Below are 19,637 nucleotides of genomic sequence, written 5' to 3' on the forward strand. Positions count from 1 at the left end.
AGGCATTGGGATCTCAACCCAAAATTCCATTGGGCGGTTGATACTGCCGGAACTGTGGGATAGCTACCCACAGTGCAACGCTCCGGAAGTCGACGCTAGCCTCGGTACTGTGGACACAGTGTGCCGACTTAGTGCACTTAGAACATTTTATGTGGGGACACACACAATCGACTGTATAAAAACAATTTCTATAAAACCAGCTTCTATAAATTCGACCTAATTTCGTAGTGTAGACATACCCTAAGGAGAGCACTAGAACAAAAATTCCTAAGGTATAGTCTATTGAATTCACACTCGATTACATGGAAAAATTAAGCTCTGATTACATTTAATGTTACCTCAACTCTCTGCAAGTATATAATCCACTTAGCTCCTCTTCAGAGTCACAGTGAAGCAAAAAGTTTTAAAGACAACCTGCATATAATTTGAGAAGCCAACTGTTGGCTAGGGAGAGCTGTGATGACTCATGAAGTGGAAGCTCACAATATAATAAAATAGGACCTTTAAAAATACAAGTTTAAAATCTATTACATGCTGAACACCTCTCCAACCTAACTATACAATTTGGTGAATTCAGCACATAATTACAGTTTTGTTATATGTTTGTGAAACTTGCAAATGGTCTTTTATAATAAAAATCTTTAAAAAAATCAAAAGCTTCAGAAGCCCAAAGTAAGTAGTCCTGACAGACTTACCTGGAAAAGGAACATTCATGTCTGCATGCAACATTTCAATGAGCTGCGCAGTCTTAGACCCCGGTGCAGCACACATATCTAGAATCTACCAATAAAAAGTTTTAACAGTAAAATATTTCAAGATTTCTCAAACATGTTCAGCAGTTTTGATTTTAAACTATAATTCAGTGTTTCCCAACTGGGGTTCGTGAACCACTGGGGGTTTGCGAAATGTTACAGGGGGTTCTCGGGGAAAAAATTCCCTAATGGTGGGCAGAGCTGTCCCTAGGGACTCTGGGCAGCATGAGGCCAACAGCCCCTGGACTTCCAAAAGCTAAGCAGATCAAAGCAAGCATATCTATCACAATGAGGAGATTTAAATTTCAAGACTCCTTCTAAGAAATGGAAAGGGAGGTGGATATTTTTTGCTGTTTTTAAAAGTAAATAGGCAGCTAGTATTGTTTTTAAAATTATTATGAAGAACAAGTTTAAGCTTTGTTGTAACGTGCGTTGTTTGCCTGGACTGCTCGAGACCTGAATGCCTGGGTAGGACGAACTCTGAGTTGGCTTTTTAAATACCTTCACACTGTTTCACATCTGATACTCGTTGATGACGCATAGGAGCCTTGTCTTATAACAGGCTTATTCAAAGTGATACAAACTACGAAAGTGAGATCTTGGTAGAGTGTTGCCGTTTTCATAATGTAATAAAAATACTGTAATGATAAATAATTAATAAATATTGTGTAATAAGCATGTCATAAAAACAAATTTTATATTTCCAAGATCACTGCTTTTATAATTTATACTCCGGTAAAGGAGAAAATCCCTGGAAATATTCATTTTTAGGAGGGGGTTCATGAGACTTGACATTTTAGTGAAAGGGGTTCACAAGTTGTTAAAGTTTGGGAACCACTGCTGTAATTGCTTGCAAAAAATAAAAGATGTTTTTAGGCATAAAATAGGAAGTTCAAAAGTATGACATGAAACAGTCCATTCTAGCTATTTCTCAGATGAGTTACCCTTGTTCTGAGTATATATCCATCAGATAAGGCTATATCTACACTACCATGTCTGTTGGCAAAACTTATGTCCTTCAGGGGTGTGAAAAAATACACCCGAGCAACATAAATTACACCAACATAACACCAGTGTGGAAGCTCTCCTGCTAACATAGCTACCGCTGCTTGTTGAGGGTGGTTTAATTATGTTGATGGGAGAGCTCTCTCCTGTCAGCATAGAACGACTACGCAAGAGATCTTACAGCAACGCAGCTGTATCGGTACAGCTGTGCCACTGTAAGCTCTCTAGTGTAGACAAAGCCTGTGACAGGCGTTCTAGTTCAGTCTCCATGCACATGAGCAACTATCATTAGAGTTAATGAGAACTATGCATACACATTAAGTGTACATTTAAACTACAGTTTTTTACTTCGTATTATCTTTGGTTAACTGAAAATTAACACATTTGTAAAGGCTAGTCTGGATACTCTCCAGGAGTTTGTGGTTTACCTTAGGGGACAATTTAAAGTAAGCTACAAATTTTCACACAAGAACTGGGTCAGACCAACGATCCATCTAGTTCAGTATCCTGTCTTCCAATAGTGGCCAATGCCAGGTGCTTCAGAAGGATAGATAATCATCAAGTGATCTTCCCCTGTTGCCAAATTCCCAGCTTCTGGCAAACAGAGGCTACAGACACTTCAGAGCACGGTTTTGCATCCCTACCCATCGTGGCTAACAGCCATCGATGGACCTATCCTCCATGAACATATCTAGTTCTTTTTTGAACCCTGTTAGTTCCTCTGGCAAGGAGTTCCACAGGTTGACTGTGCATTGTGTGAAAAAATACTTCCTTTTAAACCCGACCCCCTAGTTCTTATGTTATTAGGAGTTCACTTTCTCCATACCAATCATGATTTTATAGACCTCTATCACATCCCCCCCCAGTCATCTTTTTCAAGCTGAAAAGTCCAAATCTAATTAATCTTTCCTGATATGGAAGCTGTTCCATAGCCCTAATCATTTTTGTTGCCCTTTTCTGAAGCTTTTCCAATTCCGATATATCTTTTTTGAGATGGGGCAACCACATCTGCACACAGTGTTCAAGATGTGGGCGTACCATGGATTTATATAGACGCAATATGATTATGGTTGCAAATTTGTCATGAAGTCATGGATTCTGCTGCGGCCAATGCGACTGGCCCGGGAGCCACTGCTGTGGCAGCCTCAGGCCATGGCATCCTCCCTCCACCTAGCAGCAGCAGGAGTTTGGGTGTGGGAGGGTGCTCAGTCCTGGGGCAGGGGGTTGGGGTGTGGGAGCGGATTAGGGCTCCAGGCAGTGCTTACCTCAGGAGGCTCCCCAGAAGTGGCGACATGTCCCTCCCTCAGCTACTAGGTGGAGGCGAGGCCAGACAGCACCATGTGCTGCCTCCGTGTGCAGGCGCTGACCCCATAGTTCCCATTGGCCACAGGTCCTGGCCCTAGTAGCCAAGGGACATGACACCGCTTCCGGGGAGCCGTGTGGAGCCAGGTAGGGAGCCTGCCAGACCCGCAAAGCCCCCATCCGCCCCAAGCAGCGGTGGTGGTCCTGGGCCACACCTCGCGCCCCCCCTCCTCTCCTCAGCACCCAAGATTTAGTCAGGGGTGTATAGTACATTTCATGGACAGGTCATGGGCCATGAATTTTTGTTTGCTGCCCACATCCTGTCCATGACTTTTACTAAAAATACCCATGACTAAAATGTAGCCTTAAATATGATATTTCCTGTCTTATCATCTATCCCTTTCTTAATGATTCCCAACATTCTCTTAGCTTTTTTGACTGCTGCTGTCATTGAATGCATGTTTTCAGAGAACTATCCACAATGACTCCAAGATCTCTTTCTTGAGTGGTAACAGCTAATTTAGACTCCATTTTATATGTATAGTTGGGATTATGTTTTCCAATGTGCATTGCTTTGCATGAATTTCATCTGCCATTTTGTTGCCCAGTCACCCAGTTTTGTGAGATCTCTTTATAACTCTTCTCAGTCTGCTTCAGACCTAACCATCTTGAGTAGTTTTGTATCATCTGCAAATTTTGCCATCTCACTATTTACCCTTTTTTTCCAGATCTTTTATGAATATGTTGAACAGCACTGGTCCCAGTACAGACCCGTGTGGGGACACCACTATTTACTCCTCTCCACTCTGAAAACTGATCATTTATTTCAACCCTTTGTTCCCTCCATGGACAAACGTATGGGAAGTGCCTAGATTACCCTTTACACACGTCAACTACCTTGAGTTTATTGGTAATCATCTCGAAATAGAACCACCAATCACCTTGGGTTCATTCACACATCTTGTGGTGTTGATAGCACTCCAAACAAAACAAAACAATGCTCCTAAATAGCTTTTGCTCAAAATGAAAAAATGAGCCACAGTGGAGAGCTTAAAAAAGGTGACTCAATATTATAAACAGAGAAAGCCACAGAAAAGGAAGGGGGGGAATATACATGAATACAGTTAAATTTCGAAGATAAAATATTTTTTGAAGGATGGAGGCAATGAATTGATTCAAAAACTTAAACATACAGAGTTAAAAAAAAAAATCAATTCTTATTTTTCCAATACACATGAACTGGAGCATACTGTCATTGCTAATCTCTGTATGCAGAACACATGGCCTGTCCTAATAAATAAAGCATCAACACAAATACTATGGGGTTTGTAATTTTCTTATTTTTCCTATATGACTTCCAGTTCTCACATTACTTTAAAGATTACCTTATGGTGAGGATTAACATTAAGCAGCAAAGGAGGGATCATACTGACAGCTTCTTGACGACTAACGTTTCCCTAAAATAAAATGAACATGTGTGAGGTATCCATTAGATCTTATGCAAATGTGATTTACTTCACAATAATACATTAATAGTGCTGTATAAATGAATGTGCACTGAAAAAGTCAGTACTACAAAACACCATGTAACTTTCCCCCTTCTCCCTCCCCCAACTTTTTCCTTCTTCCCTGTCATAGATGCAGAAAGTTTCTCCTTTGCTCTCCTCCTTTAACCACTCCACTTGCTCCAATGACCTCATCCCATCTTCTGATCCCTCTCACGCTCACTCCTCCGCTTCCTTACTCTTTTCCTTAACTTTCCTCTGACTCCTTCTCACAATATAAACATGCCTCAGTCTCTCCCATCTTAAAAAACCCACCCTTCACCCCACTTGTCTATCCAACTACTGTGCCATCTCCCTTCTACTACTAAATTTCTAGAACTATAATCTACAGTCCACAATCCCTGTCTGGAGCTCTTCTCCTTCAATTCCACCCTAGATCTTCTCCAATCTGGCTGCTGCCCCTTGCGCTCCACTGAAACTCCTCTTGCCAAAATTGCTAATCTCTTTTCAGCCAAAACTCAGAACCACTAATCCATCCTTATCCTCCTTGAAGTCAGCCAACTTTGACACCACCAATCACACTCATCTTGAAATCTTGTCTTCCTTTGGCTTCTAATTGCTTCTTCAACATGTCCTTTGGAGGATCCTCCTCCTCTCCCATTCCAACTTTCTGGGGGGGAATATTCTACAGGGCTCTGCCCTTGGTCTGCCCTTCTCTTGCCCCTTTTCTCTGGGTAATCTTGCCTGCAATCATAAATTCAATTACCATCTCTTTGCCAATGATTCACAGCTCTCTCATTCTTCCCTCCTCCAGACATAAGTCCTTCTGTCCAAACTAAAATCTCAGCATATCTCTCTGACCTCTCCCTCATGGATGCCTACCAATCAGCTCAAGCACAACATGGCTAACGCAGACGTCTTAATCCACCCCCCCCAAACCTTTCCTCAATGCCACCATATTGCCTGTCACTCAGGCCTATAATCAGGGCATCATCACAGTTTCAGATCTTTCTCTAGGTCCTTGTGTCTAGGCTGTCTAAACCTCAAAAATTCTTTCTCCACAACATCTCTAAAATGTGGCCTTTCCTATCCATTCACACAGCTAAATCTCTCATCCAGGTGCTCATCTCGCACCTAAATTACTACATCATCTTTTTCTCTGGCCCTAAATACAGTCTTTCCCGGCTCAATAGTGTGTTTTCATTCATTCACAATAGTGTGTTATTCCATGATTAAGGATCCTAGGCACTATGGTAACATAAATAATAATAATCATCATTCTGACATTACACTCATTCATTCTAAATTTCATTACAAATTTAAATATCAAGCTCACACAAAACTGACAAATATGAGCCAAACAAACAACATTACTTTATCCTGTTCAAACTTCTCTTCTTTCCCTTAAGATTAGGGATGTATTTGATACTCAAGAGCAAGCAACTACAGAAAGTGGCTCCAGTCAAGCATAAACAAACCCAAAAAAATCAAATTAATAAACCCACAAAAATAGAAGCTCTAATTATAGACTAAGTGATCACTATCATGGATTGTCTACTCGGTGTAGCAAAGTACACCACAGGGGTGATTTGTAAGCACGCTAACATGTACCACTCTAACTGCCCCACATAGACCCTGCTGGCACACTCTAAAAAGTACTTAGTTCATATTAACTGTCCCACGTAGATCCTGCTGGCATTAACGTGAACTAGGGACCTGTTAAGAGTGCATCAGCACTTCCTACATGGGGCAGTTAAGAGTGGAGCAAGTTAGGGCTTTGCAAATCACACCCTCTAGAGCACTTCATCAGTAATACGTACACAAGCCTTCACTTCCCAATAAAAAGTGTTCTGGTTCTAAAAAGAAAATTCAACTTTGGACATAATTCATTTGTTTGTTACATTTTATTTAAAAAAAAAAAGCCTTACACATTCTGTCTCGCTAACCAGAAACTGATGAAACTTTTCCAGCTGTGGTGACTTCCGCAAGATTTTTCTGCTCAAGTTAGTGTGCCATGCTAGCTCTTCTGGATACCTGATAAAACAAAGAGACACCCAGTGCAAACTCACGACAAACTAATGCAATCTCAAAAATCTTTCTAAACGAAAATATACAGCCACTTTTCTTTAGGCAATTTACAGACTGTCTAAATTATTTACATTCAAGTTGTCTGAAGTGTGCAGAACACAGTACAAAATTAAAATACGTAAGATAGTCAAATCAGATAAATATTAGACTTTAAGATTCCAGTCTTTAAACAATTCTGTTACAACTCTAACTGTGACTCTTTCATTGCAACAGCTTAGCTGAATCCATACCACAGATACCTAGGTCAAAATCCGTCATGGGACCATCTGAATCTCAGTAAGAAAATGTGTAAACTCAACAGAACAGGACATTATCAAATAACAATATTCCTGCTCCTAGCTATGACGTCAGTACTGGATACACTTTGTGAGGCTATTATTAATCTTTACACTAAAGCAACATCACAGCGAACAACGGATATGCCTGTAATTCACAGCAGACTATCAGAAAGCTCACACAAACCACTGCCTCAAAAACTTCCTCTGGACTATACTTTGCTTGTGCTGTGGCAAGCGGTCAGCGCACAGTGAAGTACAACCCCAACAGTATTCCCTCATTTTTTACACGTGTGCGGAATGAATTTTGTTACGTGCACCAATATGGAGACAAAATTCATGTGGTGAGGAAGGGGTTGAAGGGATTGGGGGGGGGGGCGCCTCAGGGCTGGGGCAGAGAGTTGGAGTGCAGGGTGGGGGGCTCTGGAGTGGGGCCAGGGATGAGGGGTTTGGGGTGCAGGCTGCCCCAGGGCTACTCTCCCTAAAGCAGCACCTGGGATGAGGGGTTTGGGGTGCAGGCTGCCCCAGCTTTCTCTCCCTAAAGCAGCACCTGGGGTGGAGGGGAGAGGCGCCTCTCCCTGCCACGGAAGCTCTGGGGCCGGAGACGCAAAATAGGCACGTCTTCCCCTTCCATGGCAGGTCCGGGCTAGGGCACATCTGTCCCCTCCGCAGCAAGCCCGGGTTTGGGCTGGGTTGGGCCCAGGAGGAGAAGCGCCACTACCAACACGGTAGGTCTGAGCTGGGGCTGGGTTGGGGGTGCCTCTTCCCCATTGGCGGCAGGTCTGGGCGAGGCTGGGTTGGGGAAGGGGCGCCTCTCCTCTGGCCATGGCAGGTCCGGGGCTGGGGGAGAAGCCACAGCCCTGAACACCTGCACAGTGATTAATACGCTGCTGCACAGCTTAGAGGGAACTTAGCACCACAATCAGACAAATTAAGACCGATTCTGAAAAATGAACTGAAAAATAGAGCTTCTCCCCTCCCTCAGATCTTTTTCTATTCAGTTATAATAATCCTAGGTGGTCACTCGTAACTTTTCAAATAACTATGTAGCCTTTTCCTTTTACTAAAAAATATATCCGATGTAAAAAAAATTAATTCTATAAGAAACTTCATTTTGGGTATTAAAATGTGACCAAGAAATATTTGCCAAAAACAGTACGATTGAGCAACCTAAATCCATTTTGAGTAGCACCAAGAAAGTTATAATATCTATAAAAATTATGTCTGTAATGCTAAAAGGGTGATCAGTTATATGCATTAAGATTTGATTAGCCAGTGGGTATCTTTCAAGAAAAAAATATTAGCCAAAAAATATTAGCCAGGGCTCAACCTTAAGATCAGTGAATTCCACTACTAATAGTATATATGTTAATTATCAGATAAGGTAGAAAAGGAAGAGAGCAGGGTAAACTCTTGAAACAACATATTCTGAGTTTACAAAGTGTCTTAGTTTTCTTACCACTTTAGTGGTTGTGGCACTTCAATTTTTTGCCCATCAACTACCAGGTCCTGCAACTCCTTGAAATACTTGTTCTTCAAGCAGTGCAGAATTTCTTTTGCATGGCTAAAGAAAGAAAAAAATGTTTTTGATTAAAAAACAAACAATTGATTTATTTGAAGAGTGCAATGAAACAAAACTGTTCTGTGTATAACACTTCCATCTGGGGCCGAGTGCACCAACTTCACAGTGTTCTGAACCCCTCATGGCCCAGAAAACAAGTAACCAATATTAACCCACAAATTATGTACATTAACAATAAACAAGTAATACAGATCATATAACCCTGCTTCATCATCAATTCTCTCCTATTTCTGTTTGCGGGTTACCGGCTACCATCCAGATTTTCCCCTTTCCACTTTAAGAAGCAAGATCACACTTTTGTTGATGATCCTACATACACCATCTGCCCAGCAGCTCCAGCAACAACACAGCGAAGCTGATGCCAGTTTCACTTAGCACTTCACCCGACAGAAGCAGCAATGTGTACTAGTGCAATTCTGTGCTGCTGCTCCTGTTGCTGGGTGCACTGGTCTGGGGATGTGCAAACAGGAAAAAGAGGAACGAAGAATTAATCACAGAGAACCAAAAACCCCTCTCACCTGAGGCAGCTGTTTTCCACCATTGCCATCTCTAGCCTACAGATGAAAGTAGTTACAGATTGCACGGAAGAAAGAAAATACCCCCATGACAACCCCTCCCCGCACCGGGGACACCACCTGGCAGGAGGAACAGCAGGGAGCGGCTGCCGAAGCCCTGGGGCTGACACCACTTCTGAGTATCACGTCTCGCGCCATCGGCGTCCCTAGCGGGCGTGTGCAGCTCCCCACACTCTCCGCAGCAACGGCCTTCTGCTGAGCGCTTCCTACGCCCCGCGACTGGCCTCTCCCCGCGGGCCCGCGCTCACCTCTTGTAGCCGGTGATGCGCAGAGTGGCGGGAAGCGGCTCCCTCAGCGCCGCCATGAACGGCTCCCACTCGCCCTCGGGCACAATCCGCAGTTCCCGGTAGTATCGCTCAAACAGCGCGTTCTCCTTGACGATTTCGGGGTAGCCGCCTTCCCAGCCCTGCAAGAGGCGGCGACGAGCGGATCAGACACGGCGCGGGGCAGGGGAGCAGATCTCCCGGGTTGGGAAGAGGGAGCTCCCGGGGGGGGAGGGTCTCTCGCGCGAGGATCTGACTAGGAGTCAGGGACCCTTAGCGCTCCCCGGGCCCGAGCAGCCGATGCGTGCGGGGGGCTCGGGCCAGGGGACCTTCGCGGCGTCACTGAATCGGCTACAGCTTAGCACCCTCCCCCACCCCGCTCCGCCCGGTAGCTGCTCACCGCCTGCTCCCGGCCCTGCCCGTCCCCGCCGCCTCCCCGCTCGCGGCGCTGCTGCTGCCTTTGGCGGTTGCGCTGCCTGCGGCCCATCGCGCGCCGTACGAAAGCGGCCGCTACCGCGCGCCACAGAGTGATTTTGCCGCAGCCGAAGGACAGCCGTCACCCGAAAGTGTCACGTAGCACATGCGGTGGCCTGGTTTTTGCGCGTGCGCGGGGTCCTTGCCAGCTGACTGCAGTGCATGGAAAGCCCCTCAAGGGCTGTGTTCGAATTCGCCTGCAGCATAAACTCAACTGTGCTAATTTTCTCCTTCGTTGAGCCAGCTGGCACCGGGAAGCGCCGTTATTTTAATGAACCGGGGTCTGCCTGGCGGGGAGGACATCTCTGTGTCACTTGAGGGGATTCATTGTTTTGTATTTTTGGACTAGCGCTTATCAGGGACAGCCCATGGCACGCTGTCTTTAGGCGCCTGTGTGACGCCCACATGAGGAAATAAGGGTAGGGACTCTGCCCGATTTCTCAATTTTGTATTGGCTAATCTAAACGATTGACAGCCCAGCTTCTCCAATCAATGTTTGCACAGATCGGGTACCTGGCTCCTGCCGTCCTATGTGGATGAAAAGCCGCACCAGACCCTGCCCAATGACACATCCCCAAATAGCGTCTCTCCGCAGGTGGCGTCTGTGTAGTGATCACTAGTCAGGGCGCGGGCAGTCAGCTAGGCGGGGTTCTGGCTTAGCGCAGCTCTCTCTACCGCGACGAGCCTCCCTGCTGCCTGTCCCGGTGCTAGTCTAGCGCCGTGCCCGCGCCGGCGAGGGTTCGGCGCCTTTTGCACGTAGTTGTCTCATTGGTGTCGCGTGACCAAACCCCGCCGTTGCTCTCGGCGCGCGGCTCTGCGGCACCGGCCGGTGGGGGCTGAGCGCGCCCGGCCATGGAAGCGACGGGTGGGTTGTGGCAGCGGCTGTCGGGGCCAGAGGAGCGGCGGCTGCTGGAAATCCTGTCCTACGGGCTGGTGGGCGCGGGGGCGCTCTCCGCGCTGTTGCTGCGCTTTGTGCGGATGCCGTACGGGCGCTACTCCACGCGCCGCTTCGGCTGCCCTGTGCCCGTCCGCCTGGCCTGGGCGCTGCAGGAGCTGCCCTCCCTGCTGGTGCCGCTGGGGCTGAGCCTCTTCAGCGGCGCGGCCCGCGTCTCCAAGTGGCCGAACCGGGTCCTGCTGGCGCTCTTCATCGGGCACTACGCACACAGGTAGCAGCGGCGCTCCCCGCAGCTTGTCCTTCTGGCCGGAGCGGCCCCGCTGGTTCCCTCTGGCAGGCCGCGCTTCGCAGCTCCCGCAGGGAAACCCCAGCGTGCAGGGGGGCTGCCAGGAGTAGGGTGACCAGATGTCCCGATTCTATAGGCACAGGCCCAATTTTGGGGTCTTTTTCTTATATAGGATCCCATTACCCCTCACCCCGTCCCAATTTTTCACATTTGCTGTTCGGTCACCCCAGCCCGGAGGCTCAGCCCAGCCTGGGAGTTTGTCCAGGTCTGGCCCTGAGACAAAAAGGGACAAGATTTGCCAGGCATTTGGTGTGGAAGGTGGTGGCATCATCTCGAAGAGCACCTTGTTCCTGTGACTTCACCATAGGGCAGTGGTTTTCCATTTTTTTTTCTAGTGACCCAGTCGAAGAAATTTGTTGATGCCCGTGACCCAACGGAGCTGGGGAGAAGGGGTTTGGGGTGTGGGAGGGGCTCAGGGTTAGGGTGTGGGGGTAAGGGTTGTGGGGTGGGGCTAGGAATGAGGGGTTCAGGGTGTGGGAGGCAGGGGGGAGGGAGTCAGGACTCTGGGCTGGGGGTGGGGCCAGGGATGAGGGGTTTGGGGTGTAGGAGGGGGTGGGGCAAGGAATGAGGGGTTTGGGGTGTAGGAGAAGATCAGGGGTCTGGGCTGGGGGTGCAGGCTCTGGGGTAGGGCCAGCAATGAGGGAGTTGGAATGCAGGAAGGGGCTCAGGACTGGGGCAGGGGATTGGGGCGTGGACGTAGCTCAGGCGGCTCCCCGTCAGCAGCGCAGTGGGGATGCTAAGGCAGGCTTCCTACCTGTCCTGGCGCAGCAGACCATGCTCGCCACAGAAGCGGCCAGCAGCAGGTCTGCCTCCTAGGTGGCGGAGCGCAAGCGGCTCCGTGCAGCTCTTGCCTGCAGGCACTGTCCCCCACCAGCTCCAATTGGTGAGGAACCGGCCAATGGGAGTGCGGAGTTGGTGCTCAGGGTGAGGGCAGCGTGCAGAGACCCATGTCATCGTTGCCATCCCTTCCCTGGCCCCCGCCTTCTAGGAGCCGGACCTGCTGCTGGCGGCTTCTGGGGTGCAGCGCAGCGTCAGAACAGGTAGGGTCTACCCTGCCATAGTCGGGCAGCACCGCCAACGGGACTTTTAATGGCCGGGTCGGCGGTGGTGACAAGAGCCGCTGCGATACAGTACCTTTCATTCCGTGACCCAGTTTGAAAACCACTGCCCTAGGATGATCAGGTGTCCTGATTTTATAGGGACAGTCCCAGTATTCAATGTTTTTCCTTATATAGGTACCTGTTACTCCTCAGCCTTGTTGCAATTTTTCACTTTTGCTATCTGGTCACCCTACCTCACTCTGGGTATGTCTACACTATGAAATTAGGTCGATTTAATAGAAGTCGATTTTTTAGAAATCGATTTGATACAGTCAATTGTGTGTGTCTCCACTAAGCGCTTTAAGTTGGTGGGGTCGTCCACAGTTCCGAGGCTAGTGTCGACTTCAGGAGTATTGCACTGTGGGTAGCTGTCCCACAGTTCCCGCAGTCTCTGCCGCCCATTGGAATTCTGGGTTGAGCTCCCAATGCCTGATGGGGCAAAAACATTGTCACGGGGGGTTCTGGGTACATGTCATCAGGCCTCCATCCCTCCGTGAAAGCAACGGCGAACAATCGTTCCTTGCTTTTTTTCCTGGGTTACCCGTGCAGACAGCATACCACGGCAAGCATGGAGCCCACTCAGCTCACTGTCACCATACGTCTCCTGGGTGCTGCTGACAGACTTACTGCAGTGCTACACAGCAGCATCTCCTTGCCTTGTGGGTGGCAGACGGTGCAATACGACTGTTAACCATCATCGTCGTCTCGTGGGTGCTCCTGGCCGACCTTGGTGAGGTCGGTTGGGGGTGCCCAGGCAGACATAGGTGCTCCTGGCCGACCTTGGTGAGGTCAGTCAGGGACGCCTGGACATAAATGGGAGTGACTCCAGGTCATTCTGTTCTTTAAGTTTTGTCTAATGGAGATTCAGTCCTGCCTGGAATATCATGCGAGCTGGAGGCTTTTGCCTCAGGCTGCTCTCCCAGTCGGCAGCACCGCGCGATCGCACCTACCCATTGCTCCCATGGTTCATGAAGCCTGGACAGTAGTAAGAAGCAGTTCAACTATAGGCTGAGCAAGTGCAGAATGGTGGTAGAACGTACCTTTAGACGTTTAAAAGCTCGCTGGTGCTGTTTCCTGACTAGGCTGTTTGCGATTAGAAGAGCACAGCAAGGTGCGTTGCACTTACAGAGGCTTTGAAGACCAGTTTCATAACTGGCCACGCTTCGGTGTGACAGTTGTGTGTGTTTCTCCTTGATGAAAACCCGCATCCTTTGTTGATTTTAATTCCCTGTAAGCCAACCCTGTAAGCCATGTCGTCAGTCACCCCCCCCCGTGAGAACAATGGCAGACAATCGTTTCGCGCCTTTTTTCCATGCAGACGCCATACCACGGCAAGCATGGAGCCTGCTCAGATCACCGCGGCAGTTATGAGCACTGTAAACACCACGCGCATTATCCTGCAGTATATGCAGCACCAGAAACTTCAACAGCAGGCGAGGAGGCGACAGCAGCGCGGTGATGGGAGTGATGAGGACGTGGACACAGACTTCTCTCAAAGTACGGTCCCTGGCAATTTGGACATCATGGTGGTAATGGGGCAGGTTCATGCCGTGGAACGCCGATTCTGGGCTGGGGAAACAAGCACAGACTGGTGGGACCGCATCGTGTTGCAGGTCTCGGATAATTCCCAGTGGCTGCGAAACTTTTGCATGCGTAAAGGCACTTCCATGGAACTTTGTGACATGCTTTCCCCTGTCCTGAAGTGCAAGAATAACAAGATGAGAGCAGCCTTCACGGTTCACAAGCGAGTGGCGATAGTCGTCTGGAAGATTGCAACACCAGACTGCTACCGGTCAGTTGGGAATCAATTTGGAGTGGGCAAATCTACTGTGCGGGACTGCTGTAATCCAAGTAGCCAACGCGATCACTGAGCTGCTGCTATCAAGGGTAGTGACTCTGGGAAATGTGCAGGTCATAGTGGATGGCCTTGCTGCAATGGGATTCCCTAACTGTGGTGGGGCGATAGACGGAATGCATATCCCTATCTTGGGACTGGAGCACCTAGGCAGCCAGTACATAAACAGAAAGCCCAGCAGGAACGACCACCTCTGAATGTCCCCTTAATAAAATTCCCCTATTTCAACCAGGTGACCCTGAATGATATCACTCTCTTCTGAGGGTAACACAGAGAGATAAAGAATGGATGTTGCTTGAATGCCAGCAAATACCGGGACCATACGCTGCCATACTTGGTTATGCAATGATTCCAAACTTTGTGCTACTGGCCTGGCATGGTAAAGCGTCCTACCATGGCAGACGGAATAAGGCTGCCCTCCCCAGAAACCTTTTGCAAAGGCTTTGGGAGTACATCCAGGAGAGCTTCATTGAGATGTTCCTGGAGGATTTCCACCCCATCCCCATACACATTAAAAGACTTTTCCAGTAGCTGTACTGGCCGCAACTGCATCCCAAGTCTTCAGGGCAAATTAATAATTAAATATGCTTGTTTTTAAACCATGTATTATATTTACAAAGGTACACTCACCCGAGGTCCTGTCTCTGCCCTCAAGGTCCGGGAGCCCACCTTGGGTGGGTTGGGAGGGTATTGGGTCCAGGGTGATAAACAGTTCCTGACTGTCGGGGAAAATGGTTTCTCTGCTTGCTTGCTGTGTGCTATCTTCAACCTCCTCCTCCTCATCATTTTCCTCATCCCCAAAATCCGCATTCCTGTTGCGTGAGAATCCATTGAGAGAGTCCACGCACAGGGGTGGGGTAGTTGTAGGAGCACCCCCTAGAATGGCATGCAGCTCATCATAGAAGCGGTACGTCTGGGGCTCTGACCCGGCGTGGTTGTTTGCCTCTCTGGTTCTTTGTTAGGCTTGCCTGAGGTCCTTAAGTTTCACGCGGCAATGCTGTGGGTCTCTGTTATAGTCTCTGTGCTTCATGCCCTTGGAGATTTTTTTTTTTTCAAATATTTGGGCGTTTTGTCTTTTGGAACGGAGTTCTGATAGCACGGATTCCTCTCCCCATACAGCGATTAGATCCAGTACCTCCTGTTCAGTCCATGCTGGAGCTCTTTTGCGATTCTGGGACTGCATGGTCACGTGTGCTGATCAGCTCGCCCCGCTGGCCAAACAGGAAATGAAATTCAAAAATTTGCGGGGCTTTTCCTGTCTACCTGGCCAGTGCATCTGAGTTGAGAGCGCTGTTCAGAGCGGTAACAATGGAGCACTCTGGGATAGCTTCCGGAGGCCAATACCATCGAATTGTGTCCACACTACCCCAAATTCGACCCAGCAGGGTCGATTTCAGCACTAATCCCCTCATCGGGGAGGAGTACTGAAATTGATTTTAAGAGCCCTTTAAGTCAACAAAACAGGCTTGGCCGTGTGGACGGGTGCAGGATTAAATCGATCTAACGCTGCTAAATTCGATGTAAACTCGTAGTGTAGAGCAGGAACTGTGTGCCTGGTCATGTTGGAGAGGTTGGAGCGGCATGCACTTCGAAATGGCAGGGGCTGAGGGTAAGGACAGTAGGGTGAGGTAATGTCTTGCATGTGAGGTGATGCTGGTCATGTGGGGACAGGGTCATGCTGGGATGGGGTGCGAGGATCCTGGAGCAGGGCACTGAAATGTCAGGTATTCTGGGAATGCATGAGTCATTACCCTATCTCTGCATCTTGCATACACTGGCTCCCACGGGGCTGGGCTCACTGGTGTCTCAGGGTATGTCCACGCAAACTCAGGTTTGAGCCCAACCCCCCCTTCTGTCCACACAGAAACTAGTTGGATTTGGGCCTATGGACCCTGCTGGAAGCAGTGGGTCAGAGCTCAAATCCTCCTCTTATGCAGCTCAGAGCTCGTGTATTCTGCAGCGTGGGCACAGTTCAAGTGAGAGTCCATCTACATGGCCCGGTGGCAGAAGCTTGCCAGACTCAGGGTAGTAGGGCCTCATGCTATTGCTCTAAAAATAGCTGTGTAGACAGCATTTTGAAGTTGTGTGTCCAATACTGGGTTGACACTGGTGCCTGTGGCGCTAGACACACACTCAGAAGGGGCCCCGGTTATAGGAGTAACCACAGTCAGAGCAGTTGTTGCTGCCTGGAGGAGCTGTAGCTCAGCTGGAGAGAGAGAATTGGCTCCCAAGGATCCGGCTCTGGCAGAGATGTAGGTACCAACTCTGTGCTGCCCTTGGAGGGATCCTATCTGCCCTCTCCCACACCCTACTGTCCTTACCTCCAGCCCCTGCCTCGCTCTGGGGACAGACCCCCTCCCCGCCCTGCTGTGCTCTTGCCCCCAGCTCCTTCCTCGCTCAGGGACCAAACCCACCGTGCTGTGCTCTTGTCTCCAGTCCCTACCTCGCTCCGGGGACTGATCTGCCTCCTGCCCTGCTGTGCTTGCCCCTGGCCCCTGCCTTATTTCAGAGACCAACCCAGGCAGGCCCCCTAGTAGCCCAGCTCTGGTCTCCCCCCCGCCCCCCCAACGCTGCCACTGGTGCTGCCCTGAAGCTTCCTGCTACCCCAGCCCTGAGTTCCCCTGCACACTCTGCTGGTGCCCCTCACTCCCAATCCACAGCTCCCTGCCAGCCCAGCCCTTTCATTTTGTTCTGCACTGCAGTCATTTACGGTAAGGCATGTGGTGTCATGCTGTCAGCAGCGTATGTACGCAGTGAAGCATGGGTGAGGAGCAGAGCAGGAGACTATAAACCTAGGAGAATGAACAAACAAGTCCAAATGATAAAGAAAATAATGATGAAAGAACATTTAAGTGGCGCTCAAAAATGGAGCCGTAAAGCAGAAGTTGAAGATCAGAATGCAAATCTGTGTTGCATAAGCAGTTGTTTCATTAATCACAGTATAGAGACTCCTGGTGATGATATTAATACTACTGGTACTGATGAGTGTGTAATTAATGATACTAGTATGGCAGTGGGTCCAGTCTACATTGATGATGGCTGTGAAGAACATGCTGTTTCTTCAGATGAAATCCTTTTGCCAAATAAAAAACACAGTTATAACCTGCTGCTGCAAAACACACCAGCGTGATTACCTTCTTCCGATGCTGCCCTGTGGACTGTTGATGCTTTCGCTCAGCAGTATTGCTTAGACACAGGCCCTGATTTCTGCCAAAATCACGATGGAAAATATGCAATATCATCAAGACAACATAAGAACAAAACAAGGTAATTATAACTTTTTTTTATACTTGAGTCATTTTATGAGATCAACTTTTTTCAGCAGGATTACTATTAATTTTGTGAGACAATTGAAATAAACTGATTTTTGTTGTCTCTAATTATAAAAATGTACATTCTAGTTTGCTTACTCTCTTAATGCCCCCACAAGTGTGCCTATATTCATCATAAATGTTGGAGAGTGTGCATTAATATTAAAATGTATTTTATTTTAGGAAACAATGTGATACAGTCTTCAATCAGGTGTCCCCAAATGGTGAAACTATTGAAAGGCCCTAACTCATATGCTCACCATTGACTGGCTGTGGCTTCTGTTTTGTGTGCAAATTGTTTTCTGTGAATAACACATCTCCACTGGCCAAGAGAGAATTTGATTCATGGAATCAAATTGGCAGACTTGGTGACCACGAAAATTCTACTGAGCACTGACAAGCTCTCACCACTTACATAATCTGTTTAGCAAAGACTCAAACCTTGATAAACATATAGGTTTTATTAAAGAAGGAAATTACTGGATAGAAGTGTTGAAATGAGTTGTATCAGTAATAAAATTTCTGACAACATGAGAGGGACTAATGAAACCTTTGGGAGTTTTAATAATGGCAATTTCTTTGGCTGCTTAGAGTTCTTAACAGAATACGACCTTTTCCTGGCCTGCCACATCGACAAGTATGGAAATGCTAGTCATGGCACAACATCAAATCTATCCTCAACAATCTGTGAAGAGTTCATCAAACTCATGGCTGACAAGGTAAAGAAGGATATTGTGGATGAGCTAAAATTGGCTAAGTACTTTCCCTTCAGTGTTCATTCCACACCATACAGATCAGCTAACATTTATGTGAGCTATGTGCTGAATAACTGTACCTCTATGGAACACTTCTTGAATTTTGTTCCAGTTACATCGCATACAGGCCTTCATTTATTTAATGTTATCAAGGAAACCCTAAGTGATGAACTAAATATCAATCTAAAGCACAGCAGAGGTCAAACATACGGTAATGCTAGTAACATGTCTGGCACTTTTTCTGGTGTGCAAGCTCAGGTCATTGCAATCAGTGAGGAAAGCAGTGTACATCCAGTACATGACCTGAGTGTGTAAACCAAGTCTACATCCAATGCATGACCTATGCGGTGTTGCTGCTTCAGAGTCATGCACTGATGCAATCAGGGTTTTTTTTTTGTTTTTTGTTTTGTTTTGTTTTTTTTGTCCAAAAACTGCATGTGTTTTTCACAGGATCAACTTATTGCTGGAGCCTCTTGTGAGAGTCTATGAATGAGGAGCCGTCTGAGGCCAGTAAGAGAGCTTGAACAGATGCACTTTGCTGTTTATCATGCAGCTACAAATCTGTGCTTCAGGCTTTTGGTGCAGACACTGCAGAAGAGTGACACACAAGCAGAGGCAAATTCATTTGTTGAAACCATGGATTGTTTGGAGACAGCATTTATGACAACATTTCGGAGTAGTAGCTGTACAAGAATAAACTAAAACATGTCAACTTCCACAGTCTGAAACAATGGACTTAGGCACAACTGTGACACTGCTGAACTCGCTATCTGAGTTTGTGGCAGCACGATGGAAAATTTTTGAAGAATACCATGAATCTGCAACATCTTTAAGTTCTACAGCTAACTTTCAGTTACAGTGGCAACATCATCCAAAGCGTATGGCTGATGAGAGTGAAGAACCTTCTGTTTTGCTGAATAGTGAAGAGAAGTTCAAAGTTGAATAATTCTATCTGACTGGCTGACAAGCGAGTCAGATAGAATTATTCATCTCAACAGAAGAATTCACGCATATTCAAAAATAAACAACCGTTTCTGTTTTTTTTAAAGGTGACCTTGACAGTACTGTTGTTAGTCTCTCAGAAGTTTAATTGAATTCTATTCAGAGAACCTCAATAAAGAGATATTTGAAGAATGGGTACCAGGGTGCTCACTTATAAAACAGTTTGCCTCCAAGCTATCATCACAAGCTCTGCCTACACTGCAAATGCTGACCATAATCAACATGTAAAATTTGCAAACAACGTTTCCAAATGTCTTTATTGCACAACGCTGTGACGTTGTGCAGTCTATATGGTTTTATAAAAATTTAATAAGTGAATATAATGTAACTGAAATATGTTTTATGCAAAAGGTCTCTTGTAAGGTATCATTACAAAGCTTATAATCTATTGAGTGTGATCATCCTATTTGTATAAATGTATCACTCTTGTACCTGAAACTAGAAATATAAAATATAACTCTGAGGGCCTATTGTAATTATGTAAAGTGTGGGCCATTAATGGTGGTTTGGAATCTTGATGACTCCCATTAACTAGGACCATTGTCTGCAAAT

General features: G+C 47.2%; 2 protein-coding genes across 5 annotated transcripts in view; one reads left to right on the forward strand and one right to left on the reverse strand.

Annotated features, from left to right (window-relative positions):
• NSUN2 (NOP2/Sun RNA methyltransferase 2) overlaps nucleotides 1-10,052 on the reverse strand; it is a 61,427-nt gene extending 51,375 nt beyond the window's left edge. The window contains exons 1-6 of one of the 2 annotated variants that reach the window (XM_034761505.1): nucleotides 10,037-10,052; nucleotides 9,333-9,490; nucleotides 8,387-8,491; nucleotides 6,493-6,598; nucleotides 4,445-4,516; nucleotides 696-780 (exon numbers count right to left, since the gene is read on the reverse strand). In XM_034761505.1, the coding sequence (XP_034617396.1) occupies nucleotides 696-780; nucleotides 4,445-4,516; nucleotides 6,493-6,598; nucleotides 8,387-8,491; nucleotides 9,333-9,388 (424 nt within the window). In that variant the 5' untranslated portion in view covers nucleotides 9,389-9,490; nucleotides 10,037-10,052. Of the gene's footprint in view, nucleotides 1-695; nucleotides 781-4,444; nucleotides 4,517-6,492; nucleotides 6,599-8,386; nucleotides 8,492-9,332; nucleotides 9,491-9,747; nucleotides 9,953-10,036 lie in introns of those variants that run through there. The other variant, XM_034761504.1, reaches the window with a different exon arrangement.
• Nucleotides 10,053-10,321: 269 nt separating this feature from the next.
• The window catches only part of SRD5A1 (steroid 5 alpha-reductase 1), a 53,444-nt gene continuing 44,128 nt past the window's right edge, over nucleotides 10,322-19,637 (forward strand). For all 3 annotated transcript variants that reach the window (XM_034761508.1, XM_034761506.1, XM_034761507.1), the window contains exon 1: nucleotides 10,322-10,987. In XM_034761508.1, coding sequence (XP_034617399.1) covers nucleotides 10,674-10,987 — 314 coding nt within the window. In that variant the 5' untranslated portion in view covers nucleotides 10,322-10,673. The remainder of the gene's footprint in view (nucleotides 10,988-19,637) is intronic.

Source organism: Trachemys scripta, chromosome 2 (assembly GCF_013100865.1).
Source record: "Trachemys scripta elegans isolate TJP31775 chromosome 2, CAS_Tse_1.0, whole genome shotgun sequence".
Classification (NCBI taxonomy): domain Eukaryota; kingdom Metazoa; phylum Chordata; order Testudines; family Emydidae; genus Trachemys; species Trachemys scripta.